This window comes from Phocoena sinus, chromosome 5, assembly GCF_008692025.1.
Source record: "Phocoena sinus isolate mPhoSin1 chromosome 5, mPhoSin1.pri, whole genome shotgun sequence".
In the NCBI taxonomy this organism is placed as follows: Eukaryota; Metazoa; Chordata; class Mammalia; order Artiodactyla; family Phocoenidae; genus Phocoena; species Phocoena sinus.
Window position 1 is genome coordinate 38,057,207 of NC_045767.1, and position 18,600 is coordinate 38,075,806.

General features: G+C 44.5%; 1 protein-coding gene across 1 annotated transcript; it reads left to right on the forward strand.

The window, feature by feature from the left end:
• The first annotated feature begins 5 nt into the window (after window positions 1-5).
• On the forward strand, window positions 6-18,394 carry LYAR (Ly1 antibody reactive). The gene is made up of 9 exons (XM_032633531.1): window positions 6-172; window positions 4,980-5,156; window positions 6,518-6,632; window positions 9,720-9,827; window positions 9,945-10,028; window positions 13,215-13,647; window positions 14,572-14,658; window positions 17,481-17,566; window positions 18,063-18,394. The coding sequence occupies exons 2-9, from the start codon at window positions 5,035-5,037 to the stop codon at window positions 18,195-18,197; spliced, it is 1,170 nt and encodes a 389-aa protein (XP_032489422.1). The 5' UTR covers window positions 6-172; window positions 4,980-5,034; the 3' UTR covers window positions 18,198-18,394.
• The last annotated feature ends 206 nt before the right edge of the window (window positions 18,395-18,600 follow it).

An 18,600-nucleotide genomic window follows, 5' to 3' on the forward strand; every position in this document is an offset into this window, starting at 1 on the left:
GCGTCACTTCCGCAAGGAGGTGTGGCCTCGGCGCGCAGGCGCGCGGGAAGGCGCTGAAGCGATTTTTGCTGGGGTAATCTCTGGAGGGAGGTGACGGCTCCGCTGGGCGGGCGGTGGCGATTCCACGTGCTCTCGCGGCCGGTTGAAACCTTTGGCGGGCGCTGGCTCAGAGGTGAGGGGCGGTGGCCCAGAGGTCCGACCTAGGAGGCTGGGGCTCAGAGAGTGGGGTGGGGGACGCGCTGTGGCCGATGCCTGCGTTTCCACCGTTAGAGAGTCTCTCCTTTGGCGTATACGCATGGAAGGAGGAAATGCATTCAGGTCCCTTTCGTACTCTGGGGAAGTGGAAGGAGTTCCGGACTTGGGATGACCAATCCCTCCGGGTTTTAAAATGGAAAGGTCCCCGTGCCTTGAACCCACAGAGGGGTTTGCAGCCAGGATGGTTGGTCACCGCTGGACTGGGCTGCAAGGCATGTTGGGGACGAGGCGCTTGCCTTCTTTGAGTCTTGGGGAGCTGGGTCCCAAAGGAGGAGGCCTTAGGGCATAGTGGTTGAGAGCCCGGGACTTAGGGCCAGAATAGCTGCGTGTGAATCCAGGTTTGCCACTAACTGTACGTGTGACCTGCTGCAGGTTACTGAACCACTTCGTGCCTGGTCTGTCAAAAGGGAATAATATAGAATCTAACTCAGAGAATTCTTGTAAGGATTACATGAGCCCAAACGTGTTAACCGCTTATGATAGGGCTTGGCACATAGTAGATGCTCAATAAATGTCAGGATTTTCTGCAGCCCCTGCCTCTGAGGAGAGATTAGGGGCATGAAGGGTGTGAGTGTGTGCAAGGCTGCCTTTCCTGCAGAGGGCCCATCTGGGACTTATTCAAAGAGCGGCCCCAGCCTTCCCCACCAGTGCCTAGCATAGTGCGTGACAGGTGGACTTGCACAGATAGTTATTTCACCAGTGTTTAAACCCGTGCTGGTGATGTAGTGTGTGGGGAGGTTGTGAGACTGGAACTGGGAGGCAGAGAGACACGGCTCAGCTTCTCACAGCCTCAGCTGGCTCATCTGTCCAGTGGAGATGGGTGTACCTGCCTCCTAGAGTTTTTGCAGAGCAAGGGAGAGGTCCTCCCTGAGTGCACATCCAGATCGTCATCACCCCACATTCAGAGGTTTAGGTGTGATGGTGGACAGTTTGTACTTGTCTGTCCTTCCCTTTCACCATACCCTTCGTTTCTTGGAATTCTCCCTCTTCCCCGCCACCCCCCAAGGGGCTCAGGGCTGGCCTAGATGACCAGATGCATTTTTTCACAGATGGGAGAATTTAAGTTCTGAGGGTTGAGTGCTCAAGGCCACAGAGCTCACTGGGGGCTGTTGACAGCTTGGCCCCTCAGGTGGGCTGTTTCGGTGTGTGATGGTGGCAATGGGGTTTAGGTCTGTGTGTGTATGCGAAGGAATGTTTTAAGAATAGTTGGTTATTTTTTTTTTTTAATAACCAATACAAAAATGTGTAGGGAGGAAGGTAAAAAAATCACCCCAAATACAATCCCAGAACAAACCTGAGTTCATGTCATCAGGGAACAGGGCAGTAGCGTGGGCACCCATGGGGTGGGGAGCCATAGGAGACTAGAGAGAATTTATGAAGATGGATGGATGGACTGAGGGTCGCATTTAAAGAAGCATGTGTTTGGAGGGGACTGGGAGCCATGTCACTGATGTGTAGATTAATAGATCACAAGAAATTCTACCATTGGGTAAGGATCCATCACTGACATTTGGTATCTTATTTAACTTTCCACACAGTGCTCTATGATAGATAATAGGCCCATTTTACAGATAAACAGAATCTGCGAAGTTTAGGTACCTCGAGGTCATTTAGTTTTCACTTGGCAGATGCGGGCTCCAACTCAGATCCTCTGGCCCTGACTCCAGGCCCAGGTCAACGGAACTCAGCTACCGTCTTGATAAGAGGAGACTGAGGTGCCTGGATTGCTTCACAAGTTCCCGGCCCCGTGCTGATGCTGTCTGTTGCCCATCAACTCAGCGCTACTGTCCAATACCCATCATACTCTGCTGTGACAAGGGTGGTCTCCTTGCCCAGTGTGGCCTGGCTTTAGGCTAAAGACTTAGGTTTCCTTTAAATGGACGGTCATGACGTATATGGCACCTGAACCCAGTAGACAGGTGTCCTAAAAGTCTTAATGCAGCATGTTTTTAGCTTTTCTAACCTCTGAGCTACAAATGTTACAGATTTACCAAAAACATCATTTGAAAGTTTAATTATTTAAATTTCTTCCACATTTATTTAGTCTTGTGAAGTTTGAATGAGTTGAGTCTTTTGTTTCAGGAAGTGCAGTGCTATCTTCAATTAGAGGAGCTGAATTTTCACAGGGTGTCTTGTAAGTTTGTGGCGTTTGCACTTCTGAAATTGTTAGCCCTGCGCTCAGGCTTGCCAGGCAGGCTGTGCAGTTAGGGTGGTTTTGGGCTTGCTGTTTTGCAGCCCCTCCCTCCTCTCCCCCAACAGGCACACAGGCAAGTGTTTACTGCATAAAAGAAAGGGGTAAGCTCCTTACAGACCTTATCTCCTTAGCAAGCAGGTGGCCACACTGCCCCCATTGCTCATCAACTCTAAAAACGCAGTGATGGCTCTAAAATTCCAGAGGCACTGTGAGACTGAGTTCTGGCTTACTGTGCAAGCTACCCATTCTAACTTTTAAAGAGTCGCAACAGATTTCTAAATGTAAACGTATGCCACGAAAGACCAAATGAAAACGTTTGGAGGGGTATTTTTCTGACGGACACGTGACCAAATTCTAATCCTCGCCTGAACGGATGTTTGCACTGTGTATGGTTAATCCCCAGAGGTAAAAACATGTTTTACACAGATATTCCGAGCATCTTCTTTTGTCAACATCACTGGCTTCTTTGAGTTGATAAATTTTGTCTCCAGCGGTCCTCTTCAGGCCTTTAATTCCTGACCTTCCACTGCAGCCTGCACCTCCCAACTGGATCTCAAAGCTTGCCTAAGCCTCCTCCCCTCCCCTCTCCGCCTTGATTAAGATACAGAATAGACCTCAAAAATGAAGGTTGGAAAGCTCCAGTCCATAGCTTCAGTTTGAGGGGGTGTTTTTTTCATTGTTGAATCTCCTTATGAAAGTACTTCTAAATTTTCCAGCAGATAATTTGCCCCATCGCAGCTGCTTCTACCTTGACAGTCCATTTCTTGGTGCTTAATTAATGGTTTACTCTCATTCTTAGACCAAAGTGCCACTAGAGACTATTTATTTGACAGTGTGGTGTGGGCTTTTGTTCTGGCCTTGTTCTCCTTGTGAGGCAGGGTGGCTGCTCTGTTGCCTGCCAGTAATCTATCATCCTTCTGCTGGGTACAGAATGCTGGCTTCGGGGGAATAAGTCACAGTCCAAGTGATGCCAGCCCCCCAGGACTTGTGACTGTTTCACATGTCTTTACCATAATCAGGTGAGAAGATGGTCTTTGTTGGTGCACATCCCAGAACAGTCAGGTTTGTTTTCCTCTGGATTCTCTGCTAGGCTGTAGCTGACCACATGTAACCCTGATGGTGAGCTGAGGAAGGGGTCCTGGGGTCAGGGACCCGCGTTTTGTGTGTAGCACATCAGGCAAACTGACATCCAGCAGTGCTCTGCGGGGCAAGAGACCCCCAAGAGAGATCAGCTGGGCCTCTGTAAACCCTGGAGTTGCAGCCAGGATGTACATTTCCATTCAGGGTTGAATGGATGCGAATAGCCCTGATCCTTGCTTAGGTATGTCCTCTCCAGCAGTGACTCAGAACGTGGGAGTGGAGGAGAGACAGTGATTTCATACATGAGAATTTTCCACGACCCAGGAGTCACTCTTTTGTGCTGAAGGATTCTCGAATGACGTCTTATCCGGAAACAAATTGTATCAGTTCACTTGATCCTTACCTTCACCATGAGGAAGAAAGTGCTGGGTTAAACAGTTGTTCTCAATATTTTTGCTGTGAAACTTATTTATAATGTGAAACTTATTTATAATGTAAAATGACAACACTCTTAGAATCTAGTGATAAAAACTTATATAACCCTGGAAAGTTACTATGACTTCTGTCACACTTTTAGGTTTTGTTGAGCACAATAGTATCTCCGTGAACTTTTTAAATGGTAATGTGTAGGTGTGGACCCACTTAATCATGGGGCAGTGCTCGGGACACTTGGGTTTGGGAACACCCTCCAGTAATGCAGCACCCAGCATTGGGACACCTGAGTATGGTCCCATTTCTTTCTTATTGATCTGACAGGGAGCCACACCTACTCCTGTCCATTAAAACCGAGAGGCACATCCTCATTTTTAACATCTGGTGGGTACATAGTTATGCCTATAGGAGTGCTTTTTGTGCTTATTTTTTTAGGCCTCTTCTCCACTTTCTAAACCTTCCTCAGTTCCCCTTTTGCTGTGTTCTTATTGTATTTGGGGACTTGAAATAATTTGCAGCGCATACCTAGAGGCATTAGAGAGAAAGAGAACGCATGTATGCACTTGAAGTTATTGGGAAAGGTAGGATATTTCATTTAACGCCCCCAAAACTCTTCATCTCTAGAGACAGCCTGTGAAGCTTAAATCCTGGTTCTGCTACTGTGTGACCTTGGGCAAATTGCTTAATCTCTCTGAGTCCCAATACCTCGTGTAAATTGTGAACAGTAATAGTCCTTACCTCATAGGGTTTAATGAGGATTAAATAAGTTCATTAGCTTAAAGCTGTTAGAATAGAGCCCAGCACATGGTAAGCACTCAACAAAAGTTAGCCATATTATTATTGTTGATTATAATTTTACTTATGTGGTGGTAGAGGTTTATGCAGATTGCTAATCAACTTTGATTCAGTTGTGTTGTTGTTTTCATGTGAAAAGCTAGCTGTCTGAATCGTATATTTGGAAAAGAAGTTTCAGACTACAATGATAATTATCTTTTTTCCTTTTCGATTTTTTTTTTAGGATAAGACTTAAAACCTGTCTTGGATAAAAAAAATATTTAATCATTTAGCTAAAAATGGTATTTTTTACATGCAATGCATGTGGTGAATCAGTGAAGAAAATACAAGTAGAAAAGCATGTGGCTCTTTGCAGAAACTGTGAATGTCTTTCCTGCATTGACTGTGGTAAAGACTTCTGGTAAGTTCCACAGAATTCAGGTAGATCCATAGTAAAGGTCCAGACCAATTATGGAGCCCCTGGTCCCACAAAGCAGTAAAAAAAAAAAAGAATAAGCAAGAGGCAAATTTGAGAAAAGAAATTAAGAAAAAAAATTAAAAGTGCCTTACAAGACCATTTGCCTTTTAAGGATGATTTAAAGGGAAGACTCAGGGAAAGGGAATTATGGGTTCGGTCATAATCTGATCAGTCTGTGACACTTGCTGTTGTGTCCTTGGCACTGTTACCAGACCCAGAGAGGTGACCACGTGGAGTAGGGTTTCAGGGGTGTGGTGTGCTGATCACAGTGAAGAAATGGATTTATAGACCGGCAAATGAATTTATTAATTCACAATGGAGGAGCTATCTGGGAGAAGAGGCTCGGCCCTCCCTAGAAAATCGGTGGTGATGGTGGCAGTGAAGCTCCTGGCCCCCCGTGTGTCAGGTGCTTCCACTGAGAGGGTCTCTGGAAAGGGGAGGACTGAGGGGAGGGTGCAGGATGGATCTTGCTCGTCCCTGTTTCTTCGGGAGGGTCATTTGTAGTTGGCCAACCTCAGCCTCATACTGATTCCCTTCAGCTTCAGAGGGTTCAGGTAAAAAGGTCATTTTTGGTGCATCCGTCCTAATGGCCTCTATGGCATTTGGGGAATATTTGCTGACAGTCCCTTTTAATTTCTTTCTAAAGCAGTGATATTTAAAAAAAGAAAAAAAAAAGTTTGGAAACTGCTAAAGTCTTCTTTCATACCTAATCCTAGGAGGAGAGATATATAGAACAGGTGAAAATTGGGTGGTTTCTCCTTAGGGGACTTTGCCCTCAACCTTGCTCCCACGTTTCCCTGAGGACCCCATAGAGCTTTAGAAAGATCGTTTGAGAGAATCAAGTTTCCTTTTTTTCCAAGACTCCTAGATCTTTTTTGTGACCTGTTACCACCATTTTACACCACCTTTTAACTTAGTCTACAACTGATTATTGATTGCCTACTATATTACCAGGAAGTCCTACAGGTTTTGTAATTTAAGATAAAGCCACCCTGTTGTAGAGAATTCTTTCCTTTTTTATTTAGTATATATTCACATATGACTAAAAAAAAAATGCTGCCTATCAATTTGATTTTAAGACATTTGGGTGGAAAGTTTGGTGCTGGGTTTTGAACAGTTGGGAAGAAGGAAAATGTGATGTGACCAGGAGGTTACCAGTATAGTAAGTGAAAGAGGTGGGATGGCTGTGCAGAGCACAGATGTGGTTGTAAGTGTGGACGGCAGAAGGCTGGGGCAGCGTGCTAGCTTTACACAGAGACTCCAATTTGAGAATCAATCTAACGGTGGAACTTTCTCACTTTAAGGGGTGACGACTATAAAAACCATGTGAAATGCATAAGCGAAGATCAGAAGTATGGTGGCAAAGGGTATGAAGGTAAAACCCACAAAGGTGATGTTAAACAGCAGGCATGGATTCAGGTAAGGTCTTTCTTTTTTTATTATTATTATTATTTTACTTGGACTGTATCTCTTTTTTTTTAAAGACTTCAACTGTTTGTTTTTTTTTTAATTTGTTTTTATTTTTATTTATTTTTGGCTGCATTGGGTCTTTGTTGCTGCACGCGGGCTTCTTCTAGTTGCGGAGAACGGGGGCTACTCTTCATTGTGGTGTGCAGACTTCTCATTGCGGTGGCTTCTCTTGTTGCGGAGCATGGGCTCTAGGTGCGCGGGCCCAGTAGTTGTGGCGCATGGGCTTAGTTGCTCTGCGGCATGTGGGATCTTCCTGGACCAGGGCTCAAACCCGTGTCCTCTGCATTGGCAGGCGGATTCTTAACTACTGCGCCACCAGGGAAGCCCTGTAAGATCTAATTCATCAAAAAGCTTCATCTGACATCTTCTACTTTCTTGGGACACCTAAGAAACCAAGAATAAATGTTATCATCCGTGCAGGCAAGACCCAGAAACATCACATCTTAGGATAGAGCTCTTTATTTCTCCTTTCAGTGCAACTGCAGTGTATTTTGTCTTTAATCTACACGTTTTGCAGATCTCTTGCAAAAATATTTCCAAATTCTCACTGACTTTCCCTTGGCTACGAAACCGAACGGAAACTTTCTAATCTGTATCTGCATCTAGTGATGATGCAACTTTTATAACTCAGACTATGTTAAGCTGTGGCGTCTGTCATCAGAGTCAGGCAAAACAGAGACATCTTCATAAATGGGAGGAATTTTCTACTTCTAAAATAAAATGAAAGCATACATTAAAAAAGTGGCAAAAGCAACGAAATCCCTAGTTTACTGAGGTATAACTTCCAGTATGTTATTCACCATTTACAGAAGAGTAGCAGGAGGAAAGATTCAGAAAGGAAGGTAGGAGAATGAAAAGACAAATGTCCTCTGTGTGGAAACTCTGTATTTTCCTGGAAATCAAATAAATAGTTACTCTCTTTGATGACAGAGTTTAAATGTGGATTTTCTGATATTGACTCGCTTACTGAGTTAGAAAACTCCTGGGAGGGAAAATCGGTTCACGAAGGACTAACAGAGTCTGCCAGTGCGAATTGAGAAGCTAGTGAGACCCCTTGTCTTAACTGAGATATTTGGGCTGGCGGCCATCAGCCATACTTTGGGGCCCTATGTCTGCTCTCCCTGAGTACCAGATGACATTCCTAGGCCCCTGAGCTGGAGGTACCTGGTGTGTGAGTTCTGTGACTGTTGACATCACATCTTGAATGAAATCCTCTAGCGCAGAGGTCAGGAAAGTACAGCCCACAGGTCAGATCCAGCCCACCACCTCTTTGTGAAGTTTTATTGGCACCCAGCCATACCCATTTGTTTACACATTGTCTGTGGTTGCTTCAGTGCTCCAAGGACTGCACTGAGTAGTTAGGACAGACACTGAATGGTCTGCAAAGCCTCAAATCTTTTCAGAAAAGGTTTGCCCACCCTTGTTCTAAACTGTCAGGCTTCAGCAGCCGTGCCACTGTATTAGAGATCCAAGGACTTTGTTCCGGATTCTGTCCTGGTGCACCAGTCCGCTCCCCATCTGAGTCCTCTGTAGCTCCCTAGCTGGCATCGTCAGCAGACACCTGAGACCGAATGTGGTCTGCTGGGAGAGTGCACGGGTCCTGCTGCGACCTGTCCAACAGACATGGATTTGGGTATTTATTCTTTTCCTTAAATCCTTAAATTCTCCATTTTTAAAGATTGAATTTTGGAATCCCATCAGTGTTAATGTTCACCGAGCATCCTTCCCGTTGTCTCTGTGCTTACACACGGAGAGTGGATAGTGGGTCAGGGGGAAATACCCTATTTGGCATGGATCTCAGTGTCTTCCTCCAAACTCCGTCACTGGTACACTTCTCCTCTGGTTCAGCACGTGGCTCTGGCCAGTGCTGAGCTAGCCTGACTTCTTCCTTGTTCATGCTTTCTTGATTCGTTTTTCTGCCTGGGTGCCTTATCCTCTTTGTATCCTGTATCAGTTTTTTTCTGGTCTGTTTATATATAGCTGCAGTTCTTCCCTAATGCAGGGACCCTTTCCTGCACTATATTTGTTTGGCTGCATTATTTGTCTTTATTTGTTGGCTCATAAGTGACCACCTTTCTTATGGATTGCCATCTCCCTAACTTTAATAATTACCTTTTTCCTCTGCCTTCACTGTGATTGCCATAAGCCCTTTCTATAGATCACTTATTTATTTTTCATCTCTTGTTCTTGCTATGTCATGTTTGTTTGTTCGATTTTAATATTGTTGTCTTGATCTTAAATTTATTCCCTAGTGCCTAGATTATCCACTGTCTTATTCTTTTGATCACTTTTGGTTTGTTTATATGTTTTTCTTTCAGTTTTTAAGAATTGTGATAGATTATACATGACATATAGTTTACCATTTTAAAGTATATACAACTAAGTACACTCACAGTGTTGTACAGCCATCACCACCATCTATCTCCAGAACTTTTCCATTTTTTGGTAGGGATTACATTTGAATCTGTAGCTCTCTTTGGGTAGTACTGACATCTTAATAATATTGTCTTCAATTCATGGACATGGGATATCTTTCCATTTATTTGTATCTTTAATTTCTCTCAGCAGTGTTTTGTAGTTTTCAGTATATGTCTTTCACCCCCTTGGTTGGTTTAGTTTGTTCCTAAGCATTCTATTCGTTTTGATGGTATTATAAATGGAATTGTTTTCTTAATTTCTTTTTCGATTTGTTTACTGTTAGTGTATATAAATGCAACTTGATTTCTGAGTGTTGATTTTGTATCCTGTGACTGCTGAACTTGTTAATTGGCCCTGAAGATTCTTTTTGTGGAATCTTTTGGGTTTGCACCGTATAAGACTGTGTTATCTGCGAACAGATTATTTTACTTCTTCCTTTCCAGTGTGGATGCTTTTTATTTCTTGCCTAATTGCTCTGGACTTTCAGTACTATGTTGAATTTGTAAACATAGACACTAATACAAAATCTGTACGTGACGTGTGAACCCGCTAGTTTGACTTTCGTGAAACTCATCTGTCAATTATTTATTGTTTTTGTTTTATCTTCGTTTTTTGTAGAAAATTAATGAATTAATAAAAAGACCCAATGTCGGCCCCAAAGTGAGGGAACTTTTAGGGCAAATTAGTGGTTTTGACAACGTTCCCAGGAAAAGGGTGAAATTTCAGGTATGTATTTGATATGACTTCCTTGAATGGAAGGGATATGGGCCTATTGGTGACAGCTTATGTATACCTGTCAAAATATGGGATAAGTGGGGTTTTTTCTTTTTTTTTTTCATACAGAATTGGATGAAGAACAGTTTAAAAGTTCATAATGAATCCATCCTGGAGCAGGTGTGGAATATCTTTTCTGAAGCTTCCAGCAGTGTAAGTCAGATCTCATTCTAGACTTGCAGTGTGGCAAAAATGATTGGTAATAATGAAATGGGACTGTCTTATTTTTGGAGGTCAAGACAGCCTTCTTTTTCAGAGAGCCTCTCTGTGCCTTCATTAATGGGAAGGAATAAACAGTGCACTGCAGAGAAGATTTCCTTATTGGGCAGAGAAAGGTATTTAATCCCAATATTTGATAATGGTACCAGCTAACATGAATTGATCCGCTTAGAAATCAGGCAGCGGGAAGTGTTAGAAAGAACAGGACCTTCGGGTTTCTGACAGACCTGGTTTGAATCCCTGCTATGCTGTTTGCCAAGCATTTGATCTTGAGCATGTTATTTAACCTCTCTGAGCCTAAGTTTCCTTATCTTAAATAAAAGTGGGTGTTTATACTCAGTACTTACTGGGTACCTGATATGTGTCAGGCCCCAAACAAAAAATAGAAAATATCTCAGGTGTGATAGTGCCACCAAGAAAAATAAACAGGGTGAGGACAGAGAGGGTGACTAGGTGTTCTTTTAGGTGTGGGGTGAGGGGTCACGGAAGGCAAATGAGGGTATACAGGCATCCCAGCTCATGCCCAGCAGGTAGGGGGCACTTGGTAAGTGCTGGTCTCCTTCCTTCTGCTGGACGGAGAAGTCATTGGAGTAAATGAGTCAACCACCTTCAGTCAAAATGGTTTGATCAGAGAGGCCCCAGACGTGGAATACACATGCAGAGAGTCTTACTTTGATATCTTGTAGGCACATTCTTGGTTATATTGTTAAACATTTTTCTCATTAATTCAGTTGCACTTAGCTCCTACTTGGAGCATAAGTCCCATCTGGAGACATATTGTTAGTGTTTCAAAAAAAAACAGTGGGGTCTGACTGGTCTTTTATTCTAGTCACCTTGTCAGCAATTGATTTGCTTTTTTATGTAGAGAGAATAGTTTTGGCCACAAATTGGGATAAAAATGAAACTTTCTCTTGGCAGTATATCTAGCATTTGTCTCCAAACATACAAACTAGGCCTTTGAAACCTTACAACCAATCATTTAATTGGCAGTTATGTGACACCTGCTTTTTAAAGGTTATTTACATTTTAACTAAGAATCAAAAGTTTAAAATTACTTAGTTTAACTCCAGAGTTCAAAAAAAAAGGGTTTTCCACTTTCCTTTTTAAAGCTGTGAACATACTAAGACTTAAATAAAATAACCAGTAAGCAGCTCGTGGTAAACTCTGAGCTCTGTAAAACGAGGCTTGTTATTGCATTGCCTTTGTGCAGTAAATGTCCCAGCACGTGCCTAGAGACTGTGGTGCAAACAGTTCAGAGGCCCCGGAGGTGTTGGGCTGGAGACTTTATATATTCTCCTCAGCTGCAACACCCTCTGTACCCTGGTGTGCATCGCACCTGGTCACTGTGGACGCAGCCATCCTCAGGCCCAAGTCCTGCCCTCCAGAGCTGTATTCTAGTGGGGGAGACAGACAGACAGCTGCGTATAAGGGTTGATGCTATGGTGTCAGGTGGTGATACGGGCCAGGAAGCAATGGGAGGCAGGAGACGGAGCAGAGAGTAAAGGAGGGTGCTCTGTCAGGAGAGAGTCAGTGAAGTCGTCCCTGAGGGGACCACGTTGGAGGAGAGCCTGGAATGAAATAGGAAGTAGATGGGGAGTGAATTTGTTCACTCATCATTTATTGAGTAGCTGCTGGGCGGGTGAATGTGTGTCTCCCTCCCTCCTTCCTTTCCTCGCTCTCTCCCCTCCCTCTCTCCGCCTTCTTGCAGCAGCTGGGGGATTGGTTTGGAAGTGGAGGCGAGGCAGCAGCTAGAGACTTAGCTGAACGGGTCGGTCTCAGGGCTGCGGCGCTCAGACCCTGTTGTGATCACGCTCACTACACACTGTACCCTAGGAAGGAGCTTGTAGGACAGGGTGTCCCTCTTCCTCCTGAGATCCTTTCTGAACTCATCCCCTGCCTCGCCCTCATGTACACGGACGACTTGACTTCTCCGAACTGCTGCTGAGAAAACTCCAACTATTTAATCTTTACTATTAATATCCTAAATGCTACTCTTTGAGCCGGGGGCTGGGCATTAAGGGTTGCCCGAGGCGGGAGCTCAGTAGAGTTCTTGTTTGTCAGTGAAAGCCAGTCCTTCATTTGGTCCAGGTTGGGGGCAGCATTCCCCCCTTGTGGCCTCGCCTCTCAAGGGAGGAGGACTGCGGTGACTTGTGCCAGTCACCTGGCCGTTAACTAACAGAGATGGAACGTGGGCCCTGGCCTCGGACTGTCCACCACACCTGCAGCAGCCCAGGAGCCGCCAGCCCCTGTCCCTCCAGATGCATCAGGGCTCCCCGAGCAGTTCAGTGAATTGCTCCACATCCTTTCTTGAGAAAGGGCAGGTCTAGAGACTGCAGCATATTTATAGTCAGACGACAGCAGGCAATGGGGCTGGCTTTGCTGAAGTCATTTTTTAAAACAATCTGTGTGCTGGTTTGAATAAGGTGGTGTAGTAAATGGGAAGTTTATCTTATTCCAGCTCACATTTCCATGGTTCCTTACTCTCCACTTTATACCTGTCCAGGTGTCCCTGACTGTCCGCTAAGGGTAACCATCAATCTAAACACTGATGATGATAACAGCACCTCTGTCTAGTACCCAGTAGTTTACAAAACTCTTCCCGTACATCTGGCTGCTTTATTGAGCATCGCTTTTCTCATTTTATTCGTACATGAACTGTATCAGGTAGATATCACTAACTGTCTTTTCACAGATGAGGAAATAGGTTTGGAGCAGGTAAGTAACTTGCCCTGAGTTACCTGGCTAGTAATGAACAGAGCTGGAACTTGAACCCAGGTCTGCAGATGCATAAATCTGGTGGTTTCTGCCACACCTACATGCTCATCTTCTACCTGAAAGGCAAAGAGCGAGCCAGAATTAAAGGTCTGGCTTTTACGTGGCATACGGATTCTTCACTTTTCCAGTGGAATGAAAATGTTAAGTGCAGAGAGGAATGTGGGCTGTGGGTAGTTTTTTCCATTTTTGTATACTTACTGCCACGTTAACTATTTTGGTGGGAGTCACAGTTGTAAAATGGTAAGTAATAAAAATTTCCTTAGGAGAATTTATTCAGTAGATACATGAGATGATATGTGTCTGGAATGAGTATTTATGTGTTTCTTGGTTTCGCTTAACAATAAGGAACCAGTCAGTAAGGGGCAAGATCAGCAGCCGCTGGAGCAAGCGACCAAACCATGTGCAGAGAACAACGCCAAGGTCGCGTCCTCCAAAGCAAATGACAGCGTGGAAGAGCCAGCAGAGATGAAGAAGAGTAAGAGAGAAAGGAAGGAAGGACGGCAGAAGAAGAGAAAAAAGGAAAAGAAAGAACTAAAATTAGAAAACCACCAAGAGAATTCAAAGAGTCAGAAGCCTAAGAAGAGCAAAGCAGGACAGGAGGCCGAGCAGAAGGCTGCAGGGGAGGCCGTCTTCGAGGCCGCCGGTTCTGCAGGGAATAAGAGCCAGAGGAAGAGGAGCAAGGCTGAGTGCACCCAGGACGGGGCGGTGGATGGAGGCGTGGAGCGGGAAGGGGAGACAAAAACCAGTCTAGGGAAAAGAAAGCAGAAGCATTCAGAAGGTTTGTGGCTAGCTTATGCTCCAGGGTTTGTTTTTTGTTTTGTTGTGCTTTTTGTTTTTTTTATAAATTTATTTATTTATTTTTGTTTATCTTTGGCTGCGTTGGGTCTTCGTTGCTGCGTGCCGGCTTTCTCTAGTTGGGGCGAGCGGGGGCCCCTCTTCGTTGTGGTGCACGAGCTTCTCATTGCGGTGGCTTCTCTTGTTGCGGAGCACGGGCTCTAGGTGCTCAGGCTTCAGCAGTTGTGGCTCACAGGTCCTAGAGCACAGGCTCAGTAGTTGTGGCGCACGGGCATAGTTGCTCCACGGCATGTGGGATCTTCCCGGACCAGGGCTCGAACCCGTGTCCCCTGCTTTGGCAGGTGGATTCTTAATCGCTCTGCCACCAGGGAAGCCCCCCAGGGTTTGTTAAATACTTTTTTTTTTTTGCGGTACGCGGGCCTCTCACTGTTGTGGCCTCTCCCGTTGCGGAACACAGGCTCCGGACGCACAGGCTCAGCGGCCATGGCTCACGGGCCCAGCCGCTCTGCGGCATGTGGGATCTTCCCGGACCGGGGCACGAACCCATGTCCCCTGCATCGGCAGGCGGACTCTCTACCACTGCGCCACCAGGGAAGCCCCTGTTAAATACTCTTTAAGCTGTGAGTTTGGGATGTCTAAAATCTGTTAGACCTTGCATTTTGAACCACGTAAGGCAAAGAGCATAAGGTTTGGGATCAGGCCGTCCTGGACTTAGTCTGGGCAGGTGCCATCACCTTGCAACTGCCCATTTTGTCATCTGCCTTGGAGGAGAAACCCCACGGGGCTGGGGTGCTTGGGGAATGAGCAGGGTGATGGATGTGAGGGGCCTGACCATGTAGGCCTCTCATTAAATGGTAGCCGCTAGTATAAATGCGAAATATTTTTTTAAATCTTTCTAATTACTTAGTTGAAGCAGATTCTAAGAAGAAAAAGATTAAGCTCCCCGGACATTCTGAGGACGGAGAACCGGAAAACCATGAGGCTCCTGCAAAAGGTATGGCTACCATCATTTGGAAGCTCTACCCTCTTTAGGCTGGGGGAGGAGGAGAGCTGGGCCCGTCCCAAGGTCCTGCCCTCCGGAGGCACGTGGAATGTTTTCCGGAGGCATGTGGAAGAACTTGAAGCAAAATCCATTCTCCAGGGTGTAACTGCTAAGTAATGAGCGAGAGCTGTGTGAGTCAGTCGTACAGGGTCTGTCCAGCTTTGAGGATGGAATGTAAAGCTGTCTGGATTGGAAACGTGTGTTATCTTTGGAACTTAAAATAAACCCTGGTTCTGAGGCCCTGTTCGCTCTCCCTGCTTCCTTGTCCCTGCCTCTCATCCTCTCCTAGAAGTACCCTGAAGTCCAGCCGGGCTTGGCTGTTCCTCCTCCCGTCTCTGGGTCTGTCCCTGCTGTCCCCGCGCTCGGAGCCCCACGGCCACCCCGTCCCTCAGCCAGAGTGCGCACTTGTCAGCTCCAAGGTTCCGCTTAAGCGCTGCCCCCTCCGCAGAGCTGTTCCCACTGCTCAGGCCTAGAGCACTCCCTAGGGTCCTGCCAGTCAAGAACAGGCCCGAGGACGTGATGGGAATCAAGACTTTATTCACAGAACTTCAGTAACTGCCCGAGTTGGGTTAGATTTCTTAGCTTGTAACTTTGATTATGTGAAGCTTCTCTTTTTTTTTTTAAGTTAAATTTTCAGTTTTGAGATAATTGTAGATTCACGTGCAGTTGTAAGAAATAATACAGACTTACGGGTCCTTCTGTAGCCTTTACCCCATTTCCTCCTAGGCTGATACCAACTGTAGGACAGAACGCCACTGGGCCGTTGACCTCATACAGTCAAGAGACAAATATTCCCGTCCCTACGGGGACCCTCCTGCTGCCCTGTTATAGCCACGCCCACTTTCCTCTCGCCCCACCCCCTCCTTTACCCCAGAGGTCAACAATGTCCGTTTACCTCCGTTTACCTCTCCATTTCTATAATTTTATAATTTCAGAATGTGACATAAATGGCATCATTTAGTCTGTAACCTTTTGAGATTGGCTCTTTTCACTCAGCATTGTTCTCAGGAGATTCATCCAGGTTGCTGCACATCTCAATAATCCATTCCTCTTCATTGTGAGCAGTGGCCTGGTGTGAATGTACCACAATTTGGTTATCCATTCATCTGTTGACAGACATCTAGGTTATTTCCAGTTCAGGGTTATTATGAATAAAGTGCATGTACAGGTTTTCCTGTGGACATGCGTCATGTTTTCTGGAACAAATGCTCAGGAGTGCAATGGCTGTCTCGTACGGTAGTTGCATGTTTAGTTTTTTAAACTGCCAACTTTCTCAGAGTGGCTGTACCGTTTAATATTCCCTCCAGCAATGTGTGAGGGGTCCAGTTTCCCCACACCCTGGCCAGCATTTGGTGTTACTGTTTTTTATTTCAGCCATTTCAATGGGTATGTAGTAATAGCTCACAGTGGTTTTAATTTGTATATCCCTAATGACGTTGAATATCTTTTCATGTACTTATTTCCCGTTTGTCTATCTCTTCATTAAATTGTCTGTTCTCATTCTTTGCCCATTTTCTAATTGGATTGTTTGATTTTTTTTTTTAACTGTTGAGATTTGAGAGTTCTTTATATATTCTAAATACTAGTCCTTTGTGAGATACGTGGTTTGCAAGTTTTAGTTCAGTCTGTAGCTTGTCCTTTTATCCTCTTAACAGTATCTTTTTGTAGAGCAGAAGTTTTTGATTTTGATGAAGCCTCATTTGTCAGTTTTTCCTTTAAGAGATGATAACTTTTGATGTCATCTAAGAACTCTCTTTGCCAGCCCTAAATCCCAAAGACTTCTTTTCTGTTTTTTTCCGAAATGTCTTACAGTTTTAGATTTTTACACCCAAGTCCATGATCCATTTTGAGTTAATTTTTATGAGGTATGAGACTTGCTTCAATGTTCATTTCTTTGCTCATCAGTGTCCAGTTGGTCCACACCATTTGTTGAAAAGGCTGTCTTTTCCCTCAGTGAATTGCTTTTGCATATTTGTGTAGTTCTGTTCTGGGTTCTGTTTCATTGGTTTGTGTATCCGTCCCTCCACCACACATTCTTGACTAGAGTAGTTATAGCCAAAGTTTTGAAATTGGGTAGGCTTATTCCTCTCACTTTATTCTTTTTCAAAATTAGAAGATTTAGAATAATCTTGCCTATGTCTGCAAAGAATCTTGCTGTGATTTATATAGGAATTGCTTTATATCAATCTGGGGAGAATTGATCACTTTACTGCGTTGAGTCTTCTACGCCATGAACATAGCATGTCTTTCCGTGTATTTAAATCTTTGATTTCTTTCATTAGCATTATGTATCTTCAGCCTACATGTCTTCATCTCCCCAGAAGCAGAGGTTCCCGAGATGAGTCCTAACCTGCTGACAGTAATTATTTGTGGCTGTCCTCTGTCCTCTCTGGTTCAAGGTTCAGCTCCTTTTGCTCATCTTTGCCTTGCCTACTGTGCTTAGAAAGCCCCTTGATCTTAGTGGATCCTTAGTAAATCTTAAGTTCATTAGATACAAGCCCTATCTTTTTATAGGAATTTATAGGACGGTGGTACTTAATGGTACTTAGTTAACCTGCTCACTCTAAGAATGAGTTCTGTGGATGGTAGTCAGCGCTTCTCGGCCACTGTGATTGGACAGGTCAGGTATCTGCAGCACGGTACTGTGGCATCCTGTCCTTTCTGGGCTTCTTCATTCCTGGGTAGCAGCAAATAGATGGTGCAGAAATGGTTTCTTAACCCTTTTGGTAGTACAACAAAATACAGTGTTTTACATATAATTCTCTATATTGTAGGTAAATTCAACTGGAAGGGAACTATTAAAGCTGTTCTGAAACAGGCCCCAGACAACGAAATAACAATCAAAAAGCTAAGGAAAAAGGTATGAAGTATGAACCAGGTATATATAAGCTGGGGAGAATCAGTTCTTTATTTTAAAATACACAGTTTTGTTCTGTTTTTCTAAATCTGAAATACTGTAGTGTGTATGTGTGTGTCTCAGTGACTTTCAAGTTGCTCCTTTTAGCCCCTCGGGGCTTGTGGGGAAGGGATAGAGCCAGACCCCATCCACGCTTCCTCAGCCAGAGCAGAGCCTACATTAAATATGAAAATTACTGCTCTAGATACGTTGCTGTCTTTTGATTATTGCAGAACAATGTTTTTTTCTCATTGTAACTTTTTATCAGTGTCTGAAACATGCAGCCAAGTGCTCACACGTGTGCAGCTACATGAATTGTCACGAGCAGGACACCCTGTGTAACCAGTACCTGGGTTCTTTCATTTGTCACTGTCGGCCTTATTGTGGGTCAGAGAAAGAACATGGTAGGTCAATTTTCAGGACAAATACACCCATTTGACAGTTGTTTTCCTTTGTGAAGGTTTTAGCTCAGTATTATGCAGTGACAAATGAACATCACAAATCTGAAGAGGAACTCCTGGTCATCTTTAACAAGAAAATCAGCAAGAACCCCACCTTGAAGTTATTAAAGGACAAGGTCAAGCTTTTAAAATGAACATTTTTATATTTAAAAATCGAATCCATTCCGTTGATCTTCTCTTTTCACAACTGTTTGTAAAACATATAATGATTATAACAGCTCAAATTTTGCTTTCCAAAGCTGTATTTTTAAGTTAAGAAAAAAATATATTTTTGGTAGAACTTATATGAGAAAATAAAATATATTCTTGTCCCAAGTTCTAAATTTGTGGTAGTGAAAATATTTTTAAATGTGACAGGTCAGAAAATAACTTGGGGGCTTCCCCGGTGGCTCAGTGGTTGAGCGTCCGCCTGCCGATGCAGGGGGCGCGGGTTCATGCCCCAGTCCGGGAGGATCCCACATGCCGCGGGGCGGCTGGGCCCGTGAGCCATGGCTGCTGGGCCTGCGCGTCCGGAGCCTGTGCTCTGCAGCGGGAGAG

Coding starts and splice junctions, on each gene's coding strand:
- LYAR (XM_032633531.1), top strand. CDS start 5,035: ATGGTATTTTTTACATGCAATGCATGTGGTGAATCAGTGAAGAAAATA. Junction 6,633..9,719: donor AACAGCAGGCATGGATTCAG/GTAAGGTCTTTC, acceptor CGTTTTTTGTAG/AAAATTAATGAATTAATAAA. Junction 17,567..18,062: donor TCAAAAAGCTAAGGAAAAAG/GTATGAAGTATG, acceptor TCCTTTGTGAAG/GTTTTAGCTCAGTATTATGC.